The sequence below is a fragment of the Nelumbo nucifera genome, chromosome 5 (genome assembly GCF_055504915.1).
Source record: "Nelumbo nucifera cultivar China Antique chromosome 5, China Antique-T2T, whole genome shotgun sequence".
NCBI classification, from domain to species: Eukaryota; Viridiplantae; Streptophyta; class Magnoliopsida; order Proteales; family Nelumbonaceae; genus Nelumbo; species Nelumbo nucifera.
This window is the reverse complement of record NC_142653.1, coordinates 9,600,386-9,621,989: the sequence shown is the minus strand read 5'-3', so window position 1 is coordinate 9,621,989 and position 21,604 is coordinate 9,600,386. Positions and strand designations below refer to the sequence as shown.

General features: G+C 34.0%; 1 protein-coding gene and 1 long non-coding RNA gene across 8 annotated transcripts in view; both read right to left on the bottom strand.

Annotated features, from left to right (window-relative positions):
- Positions 1-4,605, bottom strand: part of LOC104607111 (cyclase-like protein 2) — a 31,950-nt gene extending 27,345 nt beyond the window's left edge. For 4 of the 7 annotated variants that reach the window (XR_016076600.1, XM_010272633.3, XM_010272641.3 and 1 more), the window contains exon 1: positions 4,088-4,601. Coding sequence is in view for 5 of the 7 variants with exons in the window: in XM_010272633.3 (XP_010270935.1) it covers positions 4,088-4,502 (415 nt within the window). In the remaining 2 variants the exon portion in view is untranslated. Of the gene's footprint in view, positions 1-4,087 lie in introns of all 7 variants that reach the window. The other 3 variants (XR_016076599.1, XM_088888699.1, XM_088888698.1) reach the window with 2 other exon arrangements.
- Positions 4,606-9,500: 4,895 nt separating this feature from the next.
- Positions 9,501-16,406, bottom strand: LOC148791223 (uncharacterized). The gene is made up of 2 exons (XR_016076028.1): positions 15,166-16,406; positions 9,501-9,734 (listed from the first exon to the last, which is right to left on the bottom strand). It is a non-coding gene; the product is annotated as an uncharacterized LOC148791223 (long non-coding RNA).
- Between the last annotated feature and the right edge of the window lie 5,198 nt (positions 16,407-21,604).

The window sequence follows — 21,604 nt, the reverse complement described above, 5'->3', positions numbered from 1 at the left end:
ACATGGCGACGAGCAATGCACAACATCCTGCAAGCGAAGAACAAATATGCTTTCGTCGATGGTTCATTGCCAAGACCAGAGGATTCCGAGAAGGAGCAAGCTTGGGTGAAGTGTAATTCCATGGTGATCTCTTGGACCTTCAATTCTTTGGCAAGAGATCTCCATAAAAGCGTTGTTTACATCGAAACTGCACAAGAAATTTGGAAGGATCTTGAAGATAACTTCTCTCAAAGCAATGTACCGCGCATACATCAACTGAAACAAGACATTGCTCTGTTGCAGCAAGGCGGACAATCAGTTGCAGCCTATTTCACGAAGCTGAAGGGGCTCTGGGATGAACTTGCAGTCTTGTCGTTAACACTTACGTGCAAATGTGGTGCTGCAAAGGAATTTGCTGCTGAACGTGAACGAGAGTGCCTTCATCAGTTCCTCATGGGACTGAACGAGAGCTTCAATACCATACGCACTAACATTCTCAATACAGATCTGCTGCCTGGAATCAATAAAGCCTACAATCTGATCGTTCAAGAGGAACAACATCAATCTCTTGTCGGTGTGCGATCTGCTCACACCACAGATGCAGCGGCCTTGAATGTTGTCACAAAATCAAATACGAAATTAAGGGAATCTTCATGGAGGTCAAAGCTCAAATGCGATTATTGCAAGAAAGGTGAACACACAAAGGATTGTTGTTACGAGCTTCATGGTTATCCTACTAATTGGGAAAGGGGGCGCAATTCACAATCCAAGAAACCTAGTGACACTCAGACTGCAACACAGACATCTGTTGAGACAGAAGAAATTAAGCAACCTCTTTCTGATAATGCATCTCCGATCATCAGACTAACATATGAACAGTATCAGAAGCTAATCAGCATTCTTGGACGCAAAAAGACCTCATCAGAAAATCCTACAACTTCATCTAATTTTGCCGGTATAATCTCTAAATCTCCATCCCATGCATCATCCTGGATTCTAGATACAGGTGCATCGGATCATATGACACCATATCCTGACCATGTGATTCCTTTGAAATCATCTCGTCTTGTAAAATTACCAGATGGTACATTCTTACAAGTCACTCATCACGGATCAATATCTCTTTCACCTTCGCTCACCATTGATAAAGTATTGTGCTCCCACAATTTCAATGCAACCTTTTATCTATGAGCAAGTTAACCTCACAACTTCACTGTTGTGCTATATTTCTTCTGGAATTTTGCATACTGCAGGACCTAGTCTCGAACAAAGTGATTGGAGTGGATAGAATGCATGATGGAATCTATCACCTGTACACTCCCAAATCCATGCCACCTACAACCTCTCCATTTTCAACCATTGATGATGATTCTTTAACTTCACTTACCATAAATAATTACACTACTGTTGATTACCAGTTGTGGCACAGATGGTTAGGACATGCATCTTCCAACCGAATTACTTCATTGTTTGGCTGCTCCCCTGCTGAAGATCATTGTTGTGAAGCTTGACACCGAGCAAAATTTACTCAACTACCTTTTCATCTCAGCACTTCCAGGACTGTTGCACCTTTTGGTTTACTACATTGTGATATTTGGGGTGGGTACCAAACCCCATCCATTACCGGTGCTCATTTTTTCTTAACAATTGTAGATGACCATTCTCGGTGCACCTGGGTAAATTTGATGAAAAATAAATCAGAGACATTTTCTCTTTTGACTGGGGCTTGTGCTATCATCAAAAATCAATTTGGAACCTCAGTTATGGTCATCCGTTTTGATAATGGGTCCGAATTCACATCTAGACCAATGATAGAGTTCTATACGACAAATGACATTATTCATCAGCGTTCATGTGTTGATACTCCTCAACGAAATGGAATTGTTGTGCGAAAACATTGACACATCCTGGAAGTGGCACGGGCTCTTCGCTTTTAAGCATCATTGCCCTTGCGATTTTGGGGTGAATGTGTCCTAACAGCTACTTACCTCATCAACTATACACCCACATCTACATTTAATGGGTGCACACCTTATGAGACTCTATTTCACAAAACCCCTTCGTATGACCATATTCGTGTGTTTGGATGCTTGAGCTTTGCTAGAGCCACTCCAAAACCACATGACAAGTTTGCTACAAGGTCACGAAGATGTATCTTTGTTGGTTATCCTTTTGCACAAAAGGTTTATCGTTTATATGACCTTGACACCCATCAAATATTTGTCTCACGAGATGTCACATTTCATATTGAACCCCAAAACTACCATCAAGCTGCAAAGGATCCTAAATGGCAGCAAGCTATGGCAGATGAAATAGATGGTTTGATACGGAACAATACTTGGAGTATAGTAGATTTACCCCAGGGAAGCGTGCCATTGGCTCAAAATGGGTGTACAAAGTCAATTTTAAAGCAAATGGCTCTGTTGAGCAATGTAAAGCCCGTCTTGTAGAAAAGGGTTACAACCAAGTTGAAGGGTTAGGCTATTATAACACCTATGCTCCTGTAGCAAAACATTGGGATTTGCATCAATTAGATGTAAATAATGCTTTTTTGCATGAAGATGTTTACATGACTATTCCTCAAGGGTTCAAACAAGGTCAACCTAATAAGGTTTGCAAACTACACAAGTCATTATATGGGCTCAAACAAGCCTCCCAAATGTGGTTTGAGAAATTCACTATAGCCTTGAAGTAGTATGGCTTTCAACAATCTCTCAATGATTATTCTCTCTTCACTCTTCATTGTGATGGGCATGTCACTAGTGTACTTGTGTATGTGGATGACCTCATTATCACTGGCAACTCTTCATCATGTATTGAAGATCTCAAGCACTATCTTCAATCATGCTTTCCTCTTAAAGATCTTGGTCCGCCGACTTACTTTCTAGGTATTGAAGTCATCACTACTCAACAGGGTATTTTTCTTTGCCAACAAAAATACATATATGACATTCTTCAAGAAACTAACATGCTGGGGTGCCAACCCAGTAATATTCCAATGGAACAACAGAAACATCTCCATGATGTCAGCAGCTCATTACTTCCAGATCCAGCCCGATATCAATGCCTAATTGGCCACCTAGTATATCTTACAGTCGCACGGCCAGATTTATGTTATTCAATGAACATCCTTAGTCAGTTCATGCATCAACCACGACAAGAACACATGGATGCTGCCATGAAAATTGTTTGTTATCTTTGGGCCATTGCCAATCTAGGCCTCTTTTTATCATCTACTAATGACTTATGTCTTATTGGATATAGTGATTCGGACTGGGCAAGCTGTCCATCACCCAGCGCTCCACCAAAGGTTATTTTACCATGCTTGGTACATCAACCATATCCTGGAAAACCAAGAAACAGCATACAGTCTCCCATTCTTCTGCTGAGGCTGAATGCCAAGCTATGGCATCCACAACAGATGAGTTGATATGGTTAAAGCATATCTTACAAGAGCTTACCGTTCCATGCAATCAGCCCATTGAACTTTACCGTGACAGTCAATCTGCTCTCCATATTGCCACCGATCCAGTATTTCATGAACGTACCAAACATATTGAATTAGACCATCATTTTGTCCGTGAGCAAATCATCAACAATACTATCCACACTTCTCATTTGCAAAGCAAGCAACAGCCTGCTGATTTGTTTACAAAGGCACTTGGCATTGATCAATTTCATTTCCTAAGAAGCAATTGGGCATTCAGTCTCTTCCTGCTCCAACTTGAGGGGGTTTATTATCACATGTGTCATTCACATAGATGAATCTAGAAATTGTGTCGGTTAAACGGCTGGAAGGAGTTTCCCATCTATTGCCAGCTGTACTTCTGGATGTCGGTTATCTATTTTGTATAAATCTCCTCTTGGATATTGAATGAATATAGTGGATGTTTTTTATCTTTAGTTCCCAGCTATCTGGGGTCTTAGGAGGGGTGGGCTGGATACAGACCTAGGCTTTGACATTTTTCACAGTGAGGGCGAGGGTCCTCAGTTGTATTTCACAATCAGAAATATAAAATCATACTGGTCGCTAAACTACTGTAATTTCACCGAACATGTAATCTTCACAAAAAGTGAAACAGGAACTGTTATTAATTGTTATTGGTACCATTGAGAACAGCGAGGTCGAGGGTGTCGACGTCAAAACCAGCATCAAAGTAGTGATCGTAGACATGGCCAGGTGCATCGACGTGGGTGCCGGTGTGGGTAGGCAACTTCATCTCGGAGTTGTTAGCAAGGGAACCATTCTTCATGCTCTTCGGGAGCCACAGAAATTGGCCTAACCCATCCGATGAACCCCAAGCAGGCATTTCCTCTCTGTACCTGTGACTTATATCGAAGATCCTTCCGTCATCGTACACCTCTCTCCTCACAGGGACTAGATCGTCTCTTAGTGAGCACGAACCCGAATCGTCGCCGTAACTCGGTGGATAGGCATAGGCCAGAGATACGACGGAAAATGTTATACTTTCAGTGCAGAGAAAGATCAGCAGTGTCAGGGGAGCTATCGTCCTAGTTGCCATGATGCCGTTGCCTCTTGCTGGGAAGTGAAATCGAAGCAGAGCAGAAAATGACTGATTTCGTGGGGAATTTAGCCAATCAATTGTTATTTATCAAAATTTATGGGAGGTTTTTGATCGGTCAAAACTCTTTCAATATATCTTTTCTGCATCATTAATAATTTTTTTTTTATTTTTTATTTTTTTATTCATATCATTTTTAAGGCAATCAAAACCTAAATAACCTAAATTATTTTCTACTTTCACAATAACCTAAATAATCTATTATCCTAAAGTTTTTTGTAAACTAACTTTTCCACTTTCTCCAAAATTATCTCTAATTTATATTTATCTTCTAAATTATCTCTAATTTCTATTTATCTTCTGAATTATCTCTAATTTCTATTTATCTTCTGAATTATCTCTAATTCCTATTTATCTCTAATTTAGTAGGGGGCCTATTTAGTATTTATCCTCTCCCCTACCTTTTATCTATAACTATCTAAAGAATGTTTGGATTAAAAAATTTAAGAATTATTTAAATATTCTAACAAAATTATATAATAAATTTAAAATATTTATTAAAACACAAAAAATAATTTTATGTTTTTACAAAATATATTATGAAATTATGTACTAACAATTTAAATTATGATTTTCTGGGTTATCAATTTAAATGTTCTTCAAGTATTTAATAATATGTAATAGCTTTAAATAAATAAAATTCAAAAAACAAAATAATTAAATATTTACTAGATTATTTAAATATTTAAATAACTAAATATTTATCATGACTAGATTTTAAATAGTTAAAATAACGAAATTATGTAATCAATTTAAAAACATTATTCAAAGTTGAAAAATAAATATAACATAATATTGAAATTAATAATAATTGAATATATTACAAAATTAATAATGAAATTATGTAATGATAGTATAAATTATGATTTTATGGATAATTAAATTCAATAAATAATTAATATTTTACATATAATTTAAGTATTTAAATAACAAAATATTTAACATAACTAGATTTTAAATAGTTAAAATAATTAAAGTATTTAATAAATTTAAAAAAAATTATAAAAAGTAGAAAAATAATTATAACATGATATTGAAATTAATAATAATTTAATATTTTTACATAATATTGTAAATAATTAATTTCACTTATATCAAGTAATAATTCGAGAAAATAACTTTCAAAAAATTAATACTCTTAATCTGTATTTATTATATAATTATATATACTAAAATTAATATTTATTGTATTTCAGTAATTATTTATTATTTTTTGTGATAAATGTATTTTCAATGATTATGTATAAATTTATTTTGTTTTTTTATTTAATAGAAAATTTTTAATAATTATTGGAGATTAAATTACTATTATTGAAATTTTTAAATTTAATTTTTGTATTTTTTGTTATAAGTTATTGATTAATATTTATTAGAGATTAAACTATTATTTGAGATTATACTATTTATTGACTAAGTTAATATATTTTTAGTACTTATTGTATTTTTGTGATTTCTATAATTTGTATTTTTCATTATCAATATATTTTTCAATAATTGTGTATTTTTTACTATAAGATTTCAACAATTATTGGAGGTTAAACTATTGTTATTTATTAGAGATGAGACTATTAATTTAGCTGAAATTATGAGTGTTCATGAGTTGAATCGGTTCAGTTATAGGCTATTTGGCCAACCAAATTGACTTGGTCAAGTTAGGGAGTTGGTCAAATGAAACCAACTAACCTTTTGTGAAAACTGACCCACTCAAGTTGTATTGGTTTGGGTCAATTTTTTGGTTTGGTTAGTCAGTTCAGAAGATCTAAACTTAAAAATTATAGTGCAATTATTGAAAAATAAATTTAAAAATTAGATTTATAATATAAAACATTTTAGACTAAGAAATATGGGAAATTTCCTACTTTTTTATATTAAAAAATATATTTTAATATTAATATATATCCATGGTTAGGTCATTCGATTTTGGTTAATTTACAAATGGCCAAAGTGAAACTGATCTAACTTGGTCGAATTGGGTAATTTTTGAACCAAAGGCAACCGAAAATACTAGAAAATCGACCAACTTGAGTCGAGTTAATTGGGTTGGTCGGTTTCATTAGTTTGATGAATAAACCTAACTAAAATTAATTATTGTTATTTTTGTATTATAAAAAATTTATTAAAGTAGTATATAAAATATTATTAATTATTTAAAAAGTTAAAAATATAAAATAATTGTATACTCTTTTGTGTTTCTATTAGGGCCATTTACTATAACAGACCTTTAGGGATGGCAATTTTCTCCATCCCCGATGGGGGCCCAACTTCCCCGACCCAATGGGGTCGGGGATGGGGATTGTTTTGGTAGGGTGGGGGTGGGAGAAGAGGATTAATAGGAATCCTTGGTTGGGGTCGGGGTCGGGGTCAAGGATGGGGATTAAGATCCCCGCCCCGCCCCAACCCCGATTATATATATTAAATATACTATTATATTATTTATATTATATATCAAAACATATTTAAAATATTATTTATAATTTAATTTTTATTAATTTTTAATAAATTTATTTAAAAAATACTATTATTTGAAAACGTTTTGAGGATTCGGGTCCCCACGAGGAACCCATCCCCATCAGGGATCAGGGGTGGGGGTTAATTTTAGAGTCGAGGTGGGGTCAGGGATGAGGAATATGATCCCCGCCCCGTTGCCATCCCCTACACACACCTTATAGTTTTACATATTTACTTAAATCTACCTTATAGTTTTCATTTTACTAAAACGTCTCATATATTTTACAACTTATTTACTTAATCAACATTTCATTACGAAGTGTTTGTTTTGCCATTAGGCCCATGATTTTTTATTCCAAAAATAACCTTAACACTTTTTTTTGTACAGAAAAAATTTGACCAAATATAGCCAATAGAGTGGTTGCTCGTGTCTTATTAAGGAAAAAATGGTATTTTTATTTTTATTTTCTTTTGATTAAATTTATTTAAGTAAAACATTAGGGTCAACACTTGTCATTTTCACTATCATCTAATGGAAGATTGATTAAATCCATTGCAAATTATAAGTGTTGTTTTAGTAAAATGCTAATTATAGGGTAGATTTTAGTAAATCCATGAAGCTATGAGGGGTATTTTAGTAAATGACCCTTTCTATTATTTAACTTTCGCTTAATAAATCCCGTGCATCGCACGGGTCCCCGCTAATTGTAATTAAATTTGGATTTTTTTTTTGGTAAACAAAAACTTCAATAAATCCAGCTAAACAAAAATACAAACAACACTACAAAAGTTCGGGTTGGACCCACCTGAGTAGCGGCCCTAATTACCCTAAACCAAGGTTGAAAGTAATTAGAAACGTCAATTGTATCGAGAAAGAGATGTATTGGGATATGTTTTGGATACGTATGCGTATTGGAGAAAAATTACGATATGCATATATAACAATATAACAATACTTTAATGCTTTAATATAACACTATAAATACTTTAATAAATCATAAAAATATAACAATAACACTAAATATAAGACCTCAAAGAATTGTGTGTGTGTGTGTGTATATATATATATATATATTAAATTAATATATTTTAATGGTTTTATGAAGAATAATTCTTAAGTTTATGGGATGGCAAAAACCCAACTCTCCTATCCAATCATAAAACATGCATTGGCACAATTTTTAAGTGAAAATATAATTAATAATTATTATTTATTTTTATTTTAAAAAATTATAAAAATAAAAAATAAATAAATAAGCATTTTACAATATATTCAAAAAAATAGTTATTAAAGAAGAAATTTCAATTGCTTTATGGATATGATAGATCATCCAGAGAATTATAATATATTCAATCATTATGATCAAATGATAAAATATAATTAATTATTATTTATTTTTCATTTTAAAATATATAAAAATACAAAAAAAAATATTAAAGAAGAAATTCCAATTACTTTGTGGATATGATAGATCATCCATGGAATTATAATATTATTCAAGGGCAAGAAAATTGCTTTCCCCCTTTATTTATTTATTTTTTAGTTTTTGGTTGTATCTTTTTCATAGCATATTGATTGATACATCCCGATACACCTCTGATCCCATAGGCCTGAAATTTTGTCCAAGCCCGGAAAATATTGGGCTGAGCCAGCCCGTCTGGCTACTCAGCCCACGAACAGGTCTACTGATCAACAATACATGGTTTAACGATCGATTTGGGTTAAAATTAGGTTTGACCATGGCAAGAATGGTAAAAAAAATTGTATATATATTAGTGGGGACTATGAGATGCACTAGTTTTGTTGAACACAATTCAAGCATAAAAGAATCTTGTGTGATGGGATTTATTATGCGATCAAAAGGAATGTTTTATGTTTCAAACGTTTAATACATTCATAGAAAATAATATTTTATAATTTATAGAATTATTGAAAAAATATAATTTTAATTAGGTTTAAAAGTAAATACAACCATAATAAATAAAATTAATAATGATCACATTGAAATTCTCTAGAAGTTGGTAAGGGGTAATGATGTGTAGGTCCATCTCTTGATAATTACAAATAGAAATAGAATTCGATTAATCAACTGATAATTTTTATTTTTTTAGGATTTTTTTTTAACTCATATCAGTTCTTAGCCAATCTATACTATATATGAAAATGTGGATGTAGAGTGAAAGTTTTTTTGGACTAAAATTGCTCTCTATTTCTTTGTTTGTGAAAAAGTAAATAGTATCCTTAATTGGTAGAAGAGAAAAGCTTGACAATGGACTTGCACGCAGAGACTTTAGAGGAAAAACATGTGAGTCAACTTCTTGATAATGTAATAGATTACACTTGGGAAATCCAATTCTCCCATCAAGATAGTATCCATCTCTGAATCTTTCATTTATCTCTACACCACTAGCTTTGGATTCTTCACTGATTTTCTTCTCGAAGAGAGAGAGAGAAGTGACAAAAAAAATGAAGAGATAGTGCAAAGGTAATAGGATACAATAGGTAAAATGTCTTTCTACATCAAAGCAAACCATTGAAATATTTCATTCTGTGAATGGAAGTACTTCCTACAAAATCTTTTTTTTTTCCTCTAATGCAAAGATTTGTAGAAGACAAAGCGTAGGGTTTTTTTGGAAGACAAGATTTTCCCAAGAGCTCCCAACTCAAGAATTTGCTTCACTAATTCTGTTACCGCAAAAGTGGGACGTAGAGAAAGGAAAAGCCTGCAATGTTACCAAAATATTCAGAGAATCGAATTAGAGTTTTAGAAACATCAAATTATTAGTTCAAACATCGTTGCATATATAGCATTTAAAGGAGAAGTAGAAAGAGCCTTCTTCACAACTGAGAATTTAGCATGGTCTTTGAATTGTCAACCCCAACATGAAAAGAGTAAAAGAGCAAATTAATATCACCTCATGATGTTCGGAATAACCACTGAAAGCCAAGCGGTTGTGGCTCTGCATGTTTATACAATACTTTCTATATAGGGTGTATCGTATCCATATCGGATACATGATACGTGATGACTGTACGTATATACGAGTCGTGAGTATCAATACGATATGCCTCCATATCAGTGGATACGGTCCAATACACACCGATATCGATATGGAGGTGTATTCGTGTCTAGTTTGACAAAATTGTATATTAAGTACTTTTGGATTGTTTTTCATCTTTAATACAAGTTAAAAATAGTATTATGAAAACTGAAATAAATAATTTAAGATTTAATTTTTCCAAAAAATTAATAAAAATTATAAAAATAATATATTTCATCTACCTTATATGATTTATATATTTTATTTTACACATAATTATATATTGAAAAATGAAAACATAGTTATTATTTGAAAAAAATAGAGTTATTATAAAAATACTAAATAAATAAAGCCTATTGAAGTATGCATTTCCCATGTGTTTGTATCTTATTCATAGATAATTCAGCTTTTGGTTTAGTATGATTAATGTATTTATGTGATTTATATTCATTTCACTAGTGTATCCAAACATTTCTATATCTTTCGTTTGTATCTATGCGTTTCCAAAGCATATCCGTATCCAATTTATCCGATACCATACTCGACACCAATACTTTGATCCTTGATTGTATTATGATTGACTTAATCAAACGAGTAAATAGCGGTGAAAAAAAGAGGAAACTACCATGCTGAGGTGTCAATTTCAAAAGCTTTGAAAAGGAACAATGCACCCCTTCTAGAATTGCAAAATCGGAGTAATGGAGCAAGGAGAGGCCATCTAACATGGCCAGCCTTGTCTTAATATATAGTAATAGATACAGAAATGAGTTGAAAAATCCTGCATCTATACAAGTGTTGTCTTTGTAATGGCCTCTATGTAGATATCCATACGTATGACAATAAACATTTATCGAAACACTTTCATGGGCTAAATGGAAAGCAAGAGATCAAAACTCAAAATTCAAAAAGGTTTCCCCATATATGGGCTTCGGATAAAGTCTATTAAGTTGGACCAGAAATTGCATCTACATATTCTACCTAGAAATTGGGCTACAAAACTCAACACGTCCAATCCCAAGCCCAACCCAAGATGTTGGGTTAGGTTGGTAAGAGAAAAAATATTGGCAAATTTCAATAATTATTAATAATTACTCATATATAACAAAAATAGAATGACAATAACTATTGATAATTTATTAACCTAGGCCCGAGTTTACCAACCCAAGGTTAAGCCCAAGTTTACCAACTCAGACCCAATCCGGGCTTAGCCTAACATCCTAGGCTGGACTTGGGCTTGGGCATATTGAGCTTTACATCCCAATTTCCAAGTAGAACATATTCATAATATGTAGATATGTATATCTTGAAATGTTGGCATGGGCTTGAATTGGGCCGGGTTGAGCTTGAACTACCCAAAGCCTAAACCCAAGCCCAACTTGAGTTTAGGTTAGCCTTGAATTTTTTGACCTAAACCCAGCTTAAAGTTCGAAAACTCAAGCGCAATTTGTGCAAAAATTTTTGTTAAATTGGGTCAGGCTCGGGTTTGGCCACCCAACCCACGCTACACCCCTAGTTAACAATTTTTGACTATGAATTAATAAATATTATAATTCTTAATTTATAAAAATAATACTATTATTAATAGTAATATTATTAATTAATAAAACTAATACTATGAATTATTAAAAATAGTAATAAAATAATTACTTTCATGATTCATGAAAACAATTATTAATTTTAAAATTTAATATTAATGAAATAATTAATTATTATTGATAATTAAATAATTTGTTGGTAATTATCACTAATTAATTAATAATGAATTATTAATGTCATTAATATTAATTACTAAAAACAATAATATATTTTGGTATTTTTTAATAAACCATAGATATAAATAATAGATTTTAAGTGAGTTTTGGTATTTTTAATTAGTCCTAATATATTTTTGGTATTTTTTCATTTTCCTTGGATAATTCGATATTGAATTAAATCTACTAGACAATAATACACACATGTACATGAAATATAATTGATTAAGTTGTGTAATTCCAAACTTAAAAGTGACAAAACACAATCTGCATACAAATTTGAGGGGTACTCTAAAATTTCCGGTATCATGTATTATTAATATTCATATCCATACAAAAAATGTCAAATCGACAATTCCACTCAAGATTTTCTACTCACAAATTATTCTCACATCTCTACACAAAGAATACCATTATCGTGTATTAGGAATATCTTCCCATGAATGACAAGTAAGGGTGGATTCAAGCTGAGTTTGATTGCACTTTTTATAAGTCGAATGCAAATAGTTCATGAAAAGCTTGATTTGTGTCCACCCCTAATGACAAGAAAGACATTCCTAATGCACAATTGTAATGTTCCATGGATAGTGATGTGGGAACAACTCATGGGCATCAGATCTGAGCATGGTCAATCAACACCATCATTCAATAATACATGATATGCCATCACTAACCTCACCTAGGGGTGGCCATGAGCCGAGCTTTTCACGAGCTGTTTGAATTTGGCTCGGTCTAAATCGAGCTTCGAGCGGAATTCAAGCCTAGTATATAGGCTCATTTGCTAATTGAAGTGGGCTCAAGCCTAATAAAGCTTAGCTTGAGAGGTTTGCGAACCTATTCGAGCTTTTAGACACACACACACACACACACACACATATATATATATATATATATATTGTAATTCTTAATTTTTTTTTATGTCAAATAAAAAATTATTTGTATATTTTTATTTTTATAAAACATTTAATTCACAATTAAGCTCAAACTTCTGAGCTTTTGACTTGAATTGGATTCGAGCTCAAGTCTTTAGCTCAAATCTAGCTCAAGCTCAAGTTCGAGCCTAATAAATTCTTAGTGAGTTAAGCTCGAATGGCCAGATATTTCGCTCCACTCGGCTCGAATCCACTCCTATCCTCACGTATCAAGCCCAAAACTGCTCCATTCATCTTAATGTATGTCAAGGTGTACTCCCATTTAGAATATGACACATCAGCTATGAACGAGAAAGTGGGTTCATTAAATGGCATGCTTCCCTCCCCCTTTTTGAGGGACATACAGAGAATTTTCGTTAATAGGTTCAATGACGCAATCAATTTTAATGGTTCCAAGCAATAATTTGGAGTCAAAGACCATAAGGACTAAGAAAAAATAAGGGTCGGATTAGTTTGTAGGAAGAGGGGTTTGGAAAGAGTGCAAATGTAAATATGTAGAGTGTAAAACCTTATATTTTGTATTGTTTTTTATGTATTTGCACCGTATATATTTGCGTTTGTAGTCATTCCAAATTGAGCTTAGGGAATGAGATACGGGTAATTCTGATTTCAATTCTAATCCAAACCAAACAAGCAAGGGAACTCCTCAATAGGAGTCTATAATATTCCGCAATCAAGTAGGTGTTTGGAACCAATGCTATTTCTTCAAAAAAATAGCACCACATCTGAAATCTGTTATTTTTTTTTCAGAAGTCTTGATGTTTGGTTATGCATTTTTCGAAAAATATTTTCTCAGACCATGTCTTGGAAATCAAAAAAGGTGTAGTATGAAAAAACACTTTTTTTGATATTTTCTTGTTTTTTCTATTGTTACTAGCAATAATATGCTGACGTGGCACTGAAAAATGCTTTTGCGACAGCAGTATCAATGGTACCAAATAAAAAAGAAAGAAAAAAAAAACATTTTCTAAAAAAATGGCATGCCAATGCAACACCGCTTTCTCAAAAAAATGACATTATTTCCGAACACCACCCAAATTTCTGATGCACAAGAAATGCGGAGGAATCCTGCAACAGACTTTTGAATACAGCATTTTAGTCACCCCCCAATTCAATAACTGAAGCACCTATACCAAGAGCCTGTTGAAATCTGACTAAAGTTGCACCTGCTTCAACTTCTTTATAAGGAGCAAAATGGAACTTTTATTTTATACCAACAATAGGAGCCAAAAGAGTCTCTGGTTATCGCACCAACACCCCCCATACAAGTTGTTCATAGCACCATCGAGGTTAACCTTCACCTTCGATTATCTCATTTCTTAGTTTTTCGAAATTAAAAGAAGGGCTAATTAATTTATATATACTTTCTACATTTAGGAAATTAATTAAATGTACCTTAAACTTTCAAAACTTATTTATACATGCCTTATTGACTGGCCCAGCATAACACATATAGGACAATGGTTTTTGAACCGTTGTTGACCCGGATGTCGAACTGTTTGGTCCGGAAACAGTCCAAGCAACTAGAAATGCTCATGGTCCAGTTTGGTGCGGTTTGGATAATTTCTCAGATCAAATCAAAAAATTATGGTTTGGAAAATTTTTGGACCAAATCAAATCGTTTTGGTATAGAAACCAAACCAAACCTTTTAATGATTTGGGGACTTTGTACCATTCTATTAGTATAGAAAAAAATTAATTAACAAAACAAGAGTAACATAGATATAATACGACAATATCAATAGGAGAATAACTGAATAACACCATAAACGATATAGTTTGACAAATTCAAAGTTATATAGCATGAAAGTGTTTTGTTGAACTCACAACTCTCAAACGTAGTGAAAACCATTATAGAATTCATTAATTAATAAACCACATATATTCAATTAATAAAACAATTAATAAATCATAAATATGTTAATAATGAATTATATTAATGATTATGACCTAAACAATTTTGAACAAAGAAGAATAGAATATATTTTTTTTTATACAAATCTGTTAATAAAATTGCAATAAAAAAATCAGTTTATTGTTGAAAATTTAAATATATACAATGCATAACAAAAACAAAATAATCCTAAATTTTTTGTCCAAAATTCTCATTTAAAACAATCAATTAAATAAATCTAAACATTAATAAAAACATTCTCAAATATAACAACTGCATTCTAAATTTCTAATTCTAAAAACATGCATATATAAACTAATAAACATATGACGAAAAAATAAACCCTAGGGGGATAGGGTTCGGTTGAACAGAACAGAGGAAGAGGGTTTTGGTTAGGGCGTTTTGTTATGGTTAGAAGATAGATGACACTCATGAGAGGGAGACAAGAGCATCAACAGTGGTCGAGTGACCAGTGGTGAGTCGGCGAGAATAGTTAAGGTTTCGTTGTATGAGAATGAGAGAGAGAGAGAGATTACCACAATTGCAAAGACGAATGACGAAGGTCTAATCGGCGACAACAACCAACGGCAGTAGCGAAGTAAAACAAAACATAACTAAAACTATATTCGACTGTTCGGTCACCGGTGTTCGCAAATCGCAAAAGTAAAACTGCCGCAGCGGTAGCGGCAATAGTAGTGGTAATCGCAAAGACGGACCTTTGTGTGGCTTCAGTCGTCCAGTCACCGGTGCTCTATGTTCTCTGAGAAGAAAACCAAAACAAAAGTAAAATTTCAATGCAGAAAGGTAGGAAAAGGAAAATCCAAAAAGGCTAGGTATTGACTACTATGTATTGATTATCGAAGAGGAGAGAGAAATTAAAAAAGTAAAAATTAAATTTTAATTATTTGATATATTTATATATAATTATATATATTATATTATATTAATACAGTTTACTGTTGACGGTTTGGTTTATAAAATTTAATAGACCAAACTGTAAACCGTAAACCACATTTTTTAAATTCGTGAAACTGAACCAAACCATTATAAATTTAGACCGAACCAAACCACAAATTTGGAAAAACAATTTATTTTTAAAGCATATAGTCTTGATTTATTTTTGCAACTAGCAACAAGAAAAACAAATTACCGTATAGAACCCCTAAAATCGTTAGTTATCAGGAGTAAATAACAATTCGACAATGAAGCTAGTGAAACTGAAAAACTATGCTCTTTTTTTTGGTAGAAATAGGAGGAGCTACACAAGATGGGACAACTCAGTCCCAAGCATCACAAAAACAAATAGAAGTTAAACCCCTTAGGATAGAGGAAGAGAAAAAACTGAGAGTACTAAAAGGAAAAGAAAGAGTTTGGTTTGCGATCCAGTTTGCAGCTTGATTGGCCTCTCTATAAATGTGGTTGTAGGTGATTCCACATTCCAAATCTCCAGTTAGCTTCAAATACTCCTCAATGATAGTCTTCAATCTCCATGGGCAGTCCACTTTGTTCTTTAAATACGAAATCACAAGAAGAGAGTCTCCCTCAATGAAGATGGGGAGACCCTTATGGTTAAGAGCAATGTTATGGGCCTCACACGCTGCCCAAGCATCCGCTACATTAATTAAGGAATTCCCGATAAAATAAGCTTTGGTCTTACGAACATTCCCTTATTGATTTCTTGCAACACAACCAATTGTGCAATGGCCTTTATTATTTTTAGACGCGTCAAAATTTATTTTGATGGAATCCCCTTTTGGAACTTTCCATTTGATTGGCTTCCATTTTTAGTCTGTATAGGACTCAAGTTAAAAAAATTCTCAACATTGTGATTAAAATACAGAGACAAAGCTCTATCAACAATGACCGAAGGGTGGCAACAACGACTAAGGAATGTTTTTTTTTGTTTATATTCTTCCAAATTTGTCACAAGATAAAGCAGTATTTTACAAGGATCATAGAATCAGTTTGATTGGAAAGTAAACCATTCCACCACTCCCTAAATGAAGAATCATTTCAAGTAGGCACTTAATATTTGGATTTAAGATACTCTAAATTTATTTAGCAATAATAGAGTTTTTAAAGATATGATCTTAATGCCATAGATTCCATATGTGCTAATCTCACCATTATTATTGTGTAAAGTGAGCAGTTAATGATTTTTGGTGTAAAAAAGCAGAGAACAGTTCTTCAAAGGAAAGAAATTGTTAGGTAATTCTGGAAAGGCGAAATTTACCTTCACCCAGAAAACGAAAAATAAGAAAGCCAAATTTACTCAACATTTTGTTTCATTTTCTCTCTCAGGTCAACTTCAATATGGATTAATTGCAAGATGAATCTTTTGGATCTTGGAGATTCCATCAGTATCGGTGGATGCGATAGGCCCACTAAAATCCAAAATCACTTTTTCTACACGCATGATACCATATGTATCTCGGGAAGCACCACTGCATCCTTTTGTCCTATTCCCCTTTAAGATTCTCAGCTCTTTTAAGTACCTGTTTGGAGGACTTTCACATTGTTGTGCGACGAGAAGACGAAAAGCAACTCAACCAAGGCTCGAACACTCCCAAACGAGCACTAAAGCTTTAACAGTTACAACCTAGCATTAGTGATGTGATTGGCGGTGATGTAGACACGACTCTGCCATGAGGGCCCACATCTAGCCATCGACTTTTCGAGAGACTCAGAGACCACGTACTCTGTTGTGTGTGGACTCTGAGAGAAAGTGACGTCGGATCTCTTTTACAGTACACTAGTATCTTTGGAGATTCCATTCGTATCTGTGGACGTGTGGACGTGATCGCCACTCCAACCAATTGTCCCCACTCCCTCCACCTACTTCTGCAGCCACCCCCAACATCCACGACTCTTTTGTTTATAGTCACTAGTCAGTCGTTGCTTTTCATTTGCCTTTTTCGTATCATATAACATAAATATATGCAGGGGCGGAATTAGGATTTTTTATCGAGGGGTCAAAACTTAAAAAATATAAATAGGGGGGGTTACAAATTAGGAAATATGAATAAAGAGGATAAAATACAAGTGAAAATTAAATTTAAAAGGAATTTTGAAGGTATAAAAGGGGTCATGGCTCGCCTCCCCCACCCCCTGGCTCCACCCCTGAATATATATTTTGAGACTAAATCTAAATCTAAAGAGATTTTAGGACTGCAATTCCCTTAAAAATCTGAATTGCAGCCCCTCTTAATTTACTAATAATCCCCTTATAAACTGCATCCTACCCGTGTATCCGACAGCAATCCACAAACAGGATTTCAGTCCACCCATAGGTGGACCGAAATAAAGGCGGTCCAAAAACTGAAGTCTTAGTTAAAGCCCGACCCAGTAGTTTCTGTGGTCGTCTCGTCAATTATTCCAGTCCAGTCCAAACAGATTGAACACGCCGCGGAAGAAAAATCAGACCCTATGATCCAAATCCAATAAAGCGCCTGCCTACCGCACCCCTTCTCCCAAAAAATAATTACAAAACTGCAATTAAAAGAGAAATTGGCTGGCGACCTGGCGTTGTGTTTTAGTGGAAGACGTATAATGTACACAGTACCACATCTTTCGTGGCGCTGATGTGTCCACTTACTTCCTTGTCTTTCTTCATGTAATATATTGGCCAATACAAATCTCCCCCTCTGTGTGTGTGTGTCCTTCATCCATGCACGCATGTATATCTTATCTTCTCTTCTTCTGGTTTCTTGATTAAGTAAGCATCTAATCTGGTCTAAGGTGTCAGGATATAGCCAATCACCGTTCTTATCAACTCCCAATTGGATATATTTAGAGAATCTGATCTGATAATACTATTTAAACCATTATTATAAAATTTCAACCGGTAACTTTGACGTTGTTAGTCTGATCTTAATTTAAGGGTGTGAATTAGGCCTGATTTGGTCCAGTCTGATTGGTTTAATATAAATCCATTATAGATGAACTAGATTCAATCCAATCCAATAAATATTTTAACCATTTTAGACCGACAAATTGGTTTTAATTTAAACCATTAACACATGTATTAATGAGTCCAACCCAATCCAATATAAATCTATGAACAAGGTCCAATACTTTGAACCATTTAACTCTGGGATTCATCCACTTCAATATGTGTTATTGGTTCGTCCAAAAACCGGTCCATTGACATCCCTGCCCAATTGATGACATTAGCGATGACGTAAGGCGAGGAGCTCTTGTGACTGTGGGTCCCGCTGTGTCGGGATGCCCAGATATTGGGAGTGAACCGCATCGAATAAAACAAACACGTGGGCGGCAACACCAGTTGCTTCAGATTTTTGTACCATTCATTAATTATCTCATTTTCCTTCTTTTGGAGAGATAATTATCTCATTTTCCTTGCTTTTGTTTTCCTCTCCCCGCTAGCGAAACTTTTAAATTTTTTTTTTATGATTCCCAAAAACCACTTTTTCGTACGCTACCAAAAACCGAGTCCCCAACGTTTAGTGGGTTGCATCCATGAGGGCCCCAAGTGCTGTTTAGGGTTGCGCAAAGTTTTGTTGGAGCTCAAACCTCAATGTTTACCATTCAATATTTCAATGCGGCAAAAAATTTTCATTTATCTTGTTAAATCAAATACCATATTACAGAAAAAATGTACAACCTACCAACAAGATTAAATATAAGACAAAGAATCACTATAATCACGGTAGTGATACCTTGTATTTAAACAGAGTAAGTACAAACCAGAAGTAAATAAATCCTGCAAATCACAAGGCTCCATAAAATCATTCCTCCAACCCCCTTGTTTTGATCATATTGTAATCCCACATGCATGTACTTACTACTGAGTGAACATCAAAAGATCCTCTGCAACATAGATTCTCTCTGTCAGAGAGCTCTAATTAAGATAGTAGCACTCGACCAGCATGGTTTTAATTAAGGCTCAGAAATTATGTGAAACTCTGATGAAATATTTCAAATAATTAAGTACTGTTTCTTAGTATCACTTGTTTTGTTATTTTATTTATTTATTTCTCTGTCATTGTCGATCGGTTTTACTTTTATTACTAAAGCAGTAATTTTGTGCAATTTATTGTATAAACGTCAAAAAAGATTCCAGGGTATCACAGACTACAAGACAACGATGGAAATGTGTTGTTCTGGATCCCACTACGTCTGTGGGGCACTAAATTCAGTGGAGTTGCAGACTGAAGATGCTTGCTAACAAATATAGCAGATGATCGCCAGAGTGGAGAAATGTGGAAAAGACAACCTGGCTCCACATTTTCTAAATTTACCCCATTCCACTTGCTCCTTTTTCAAGAGTTTGTGATGAATTGGAATGCTTTACTTGTATCTTTTATCAAACCAATAAAGCTAACCCGATCGATTTCCTTTGTGGTCAGAGCTGGAAAATAATACACGTGTCACTATGATATTACTTTTTGTTAGATATTAAAAGAAACGCAATATCTATGATCCAATTCACATTGGTAGGCCTGGATGACTCTTCTTAGCTTGCATTTCCTTATTGAGTTGCCAATATAGAACTTCCACATTATAGATTTATATCTCCACATAACCACATACAGCTGTCATTAATTACAATATACCAAAAATACCATCCGCTATTTTAGTCTACTGCTGACGTGGAAATAGTATATTAAGTGTTTTACACGTGTATTCTAGTGAGTCACTAGTTGGATAGATGGTATAGTTCACCTTCAAGGCTTCAATGCCGCAAAAATCCCATACTATGATTTGCTTCAAAGATTCTTTATTACCATTTACCAAAAAAAAAAAAAAAAGAAACATCTTTTATTTTTTTTACTTCCCTTTGAGCAATTGATTCGAGCAGTGGGGCGACGGATGCAAAATTAAGGAAAAGAAAATGAGTCCAGATTTGTTAATCACTTTTTCTACCCACTCTCTACCTACCGTAGATTATAGTCATACATCTTTCAATTCATAATAAAGATATATGATAGAGAATGGGTAAGAAAAGTGAATAGAAAATCCGTAGTGAAAGAAAATTGGGTTCTTTGACAGTTTGATGACAGGACGTCTTGATAAAAAGCGAACTACTAGATTGCAAAATCACGAGTAAAGCAATGAAAGACACTTAGGGTATGCAAAAAAGTATTTCTGTTGAAGTAATAATTTAATGGCGTCCAAGGGTTCTCTTCCTTCTCACGATGGTTCGGAATTGATGACTTTGAGCTCAGACGTCGGGTTTTAACCATGCCGATCAACTCTTAGGAGACTTCAATCTTAATTGGCCTTTGAACCTTTCAAGCTTAAATACGTTTTACCTAAATTCACCAGGCACTAGTATACAACAGCCGCGTCAGCCCATCCTGTCAATATGATATATTCTAATCAAATGGAATATGGCAGTAACAAAGTTAAAAATGGTGAAGACCGAAGAGTGAAGGCATCCAAAATAAGTAAATGAAAGTGGTGAGGGAATTGGAATCTGTTCCTCACTGAGCATGCCTTAGACCGATCTCACAACCACATTCACCCTGTATTAGTATTACCCATGTGCAGTCAAGACAACTGTGAAGTCAGTGTAAGGCGCCCACCATGAGGTGCAGATCCGGACTCATTTGGAGGTCTTCTCCTCTGGATTCTCCAAGGAAATGTATTTCACTGGGAGTTTCCATTTCACAATTTCCGATACCAACTAATAACTGTGTGACAAGTGTTGAGGACATTAGTGTAAAATTCAATTATTCCTTTGTATTTATTTTTCTTAATTTAGGCAATACGAACACCTGTCACACCGTGTTTGGTTATATATAAAAAAAGGACGCAGTTAATTAAAAATTACTCGGATGAGTCACGCCCCAATGACTTGGAGTCTTGGACGACTGCTCAGTGGCTGGCCGCCCGTGCCCGTGCCCGTGCCCGTGGACAAACTATTGGACTCGAAACTATTTATCAAATCCAACTCATAAAGATTTCGAGTCCGAAATGCCTAATTGCCTATATAAACGAGGGAAGGAGGCC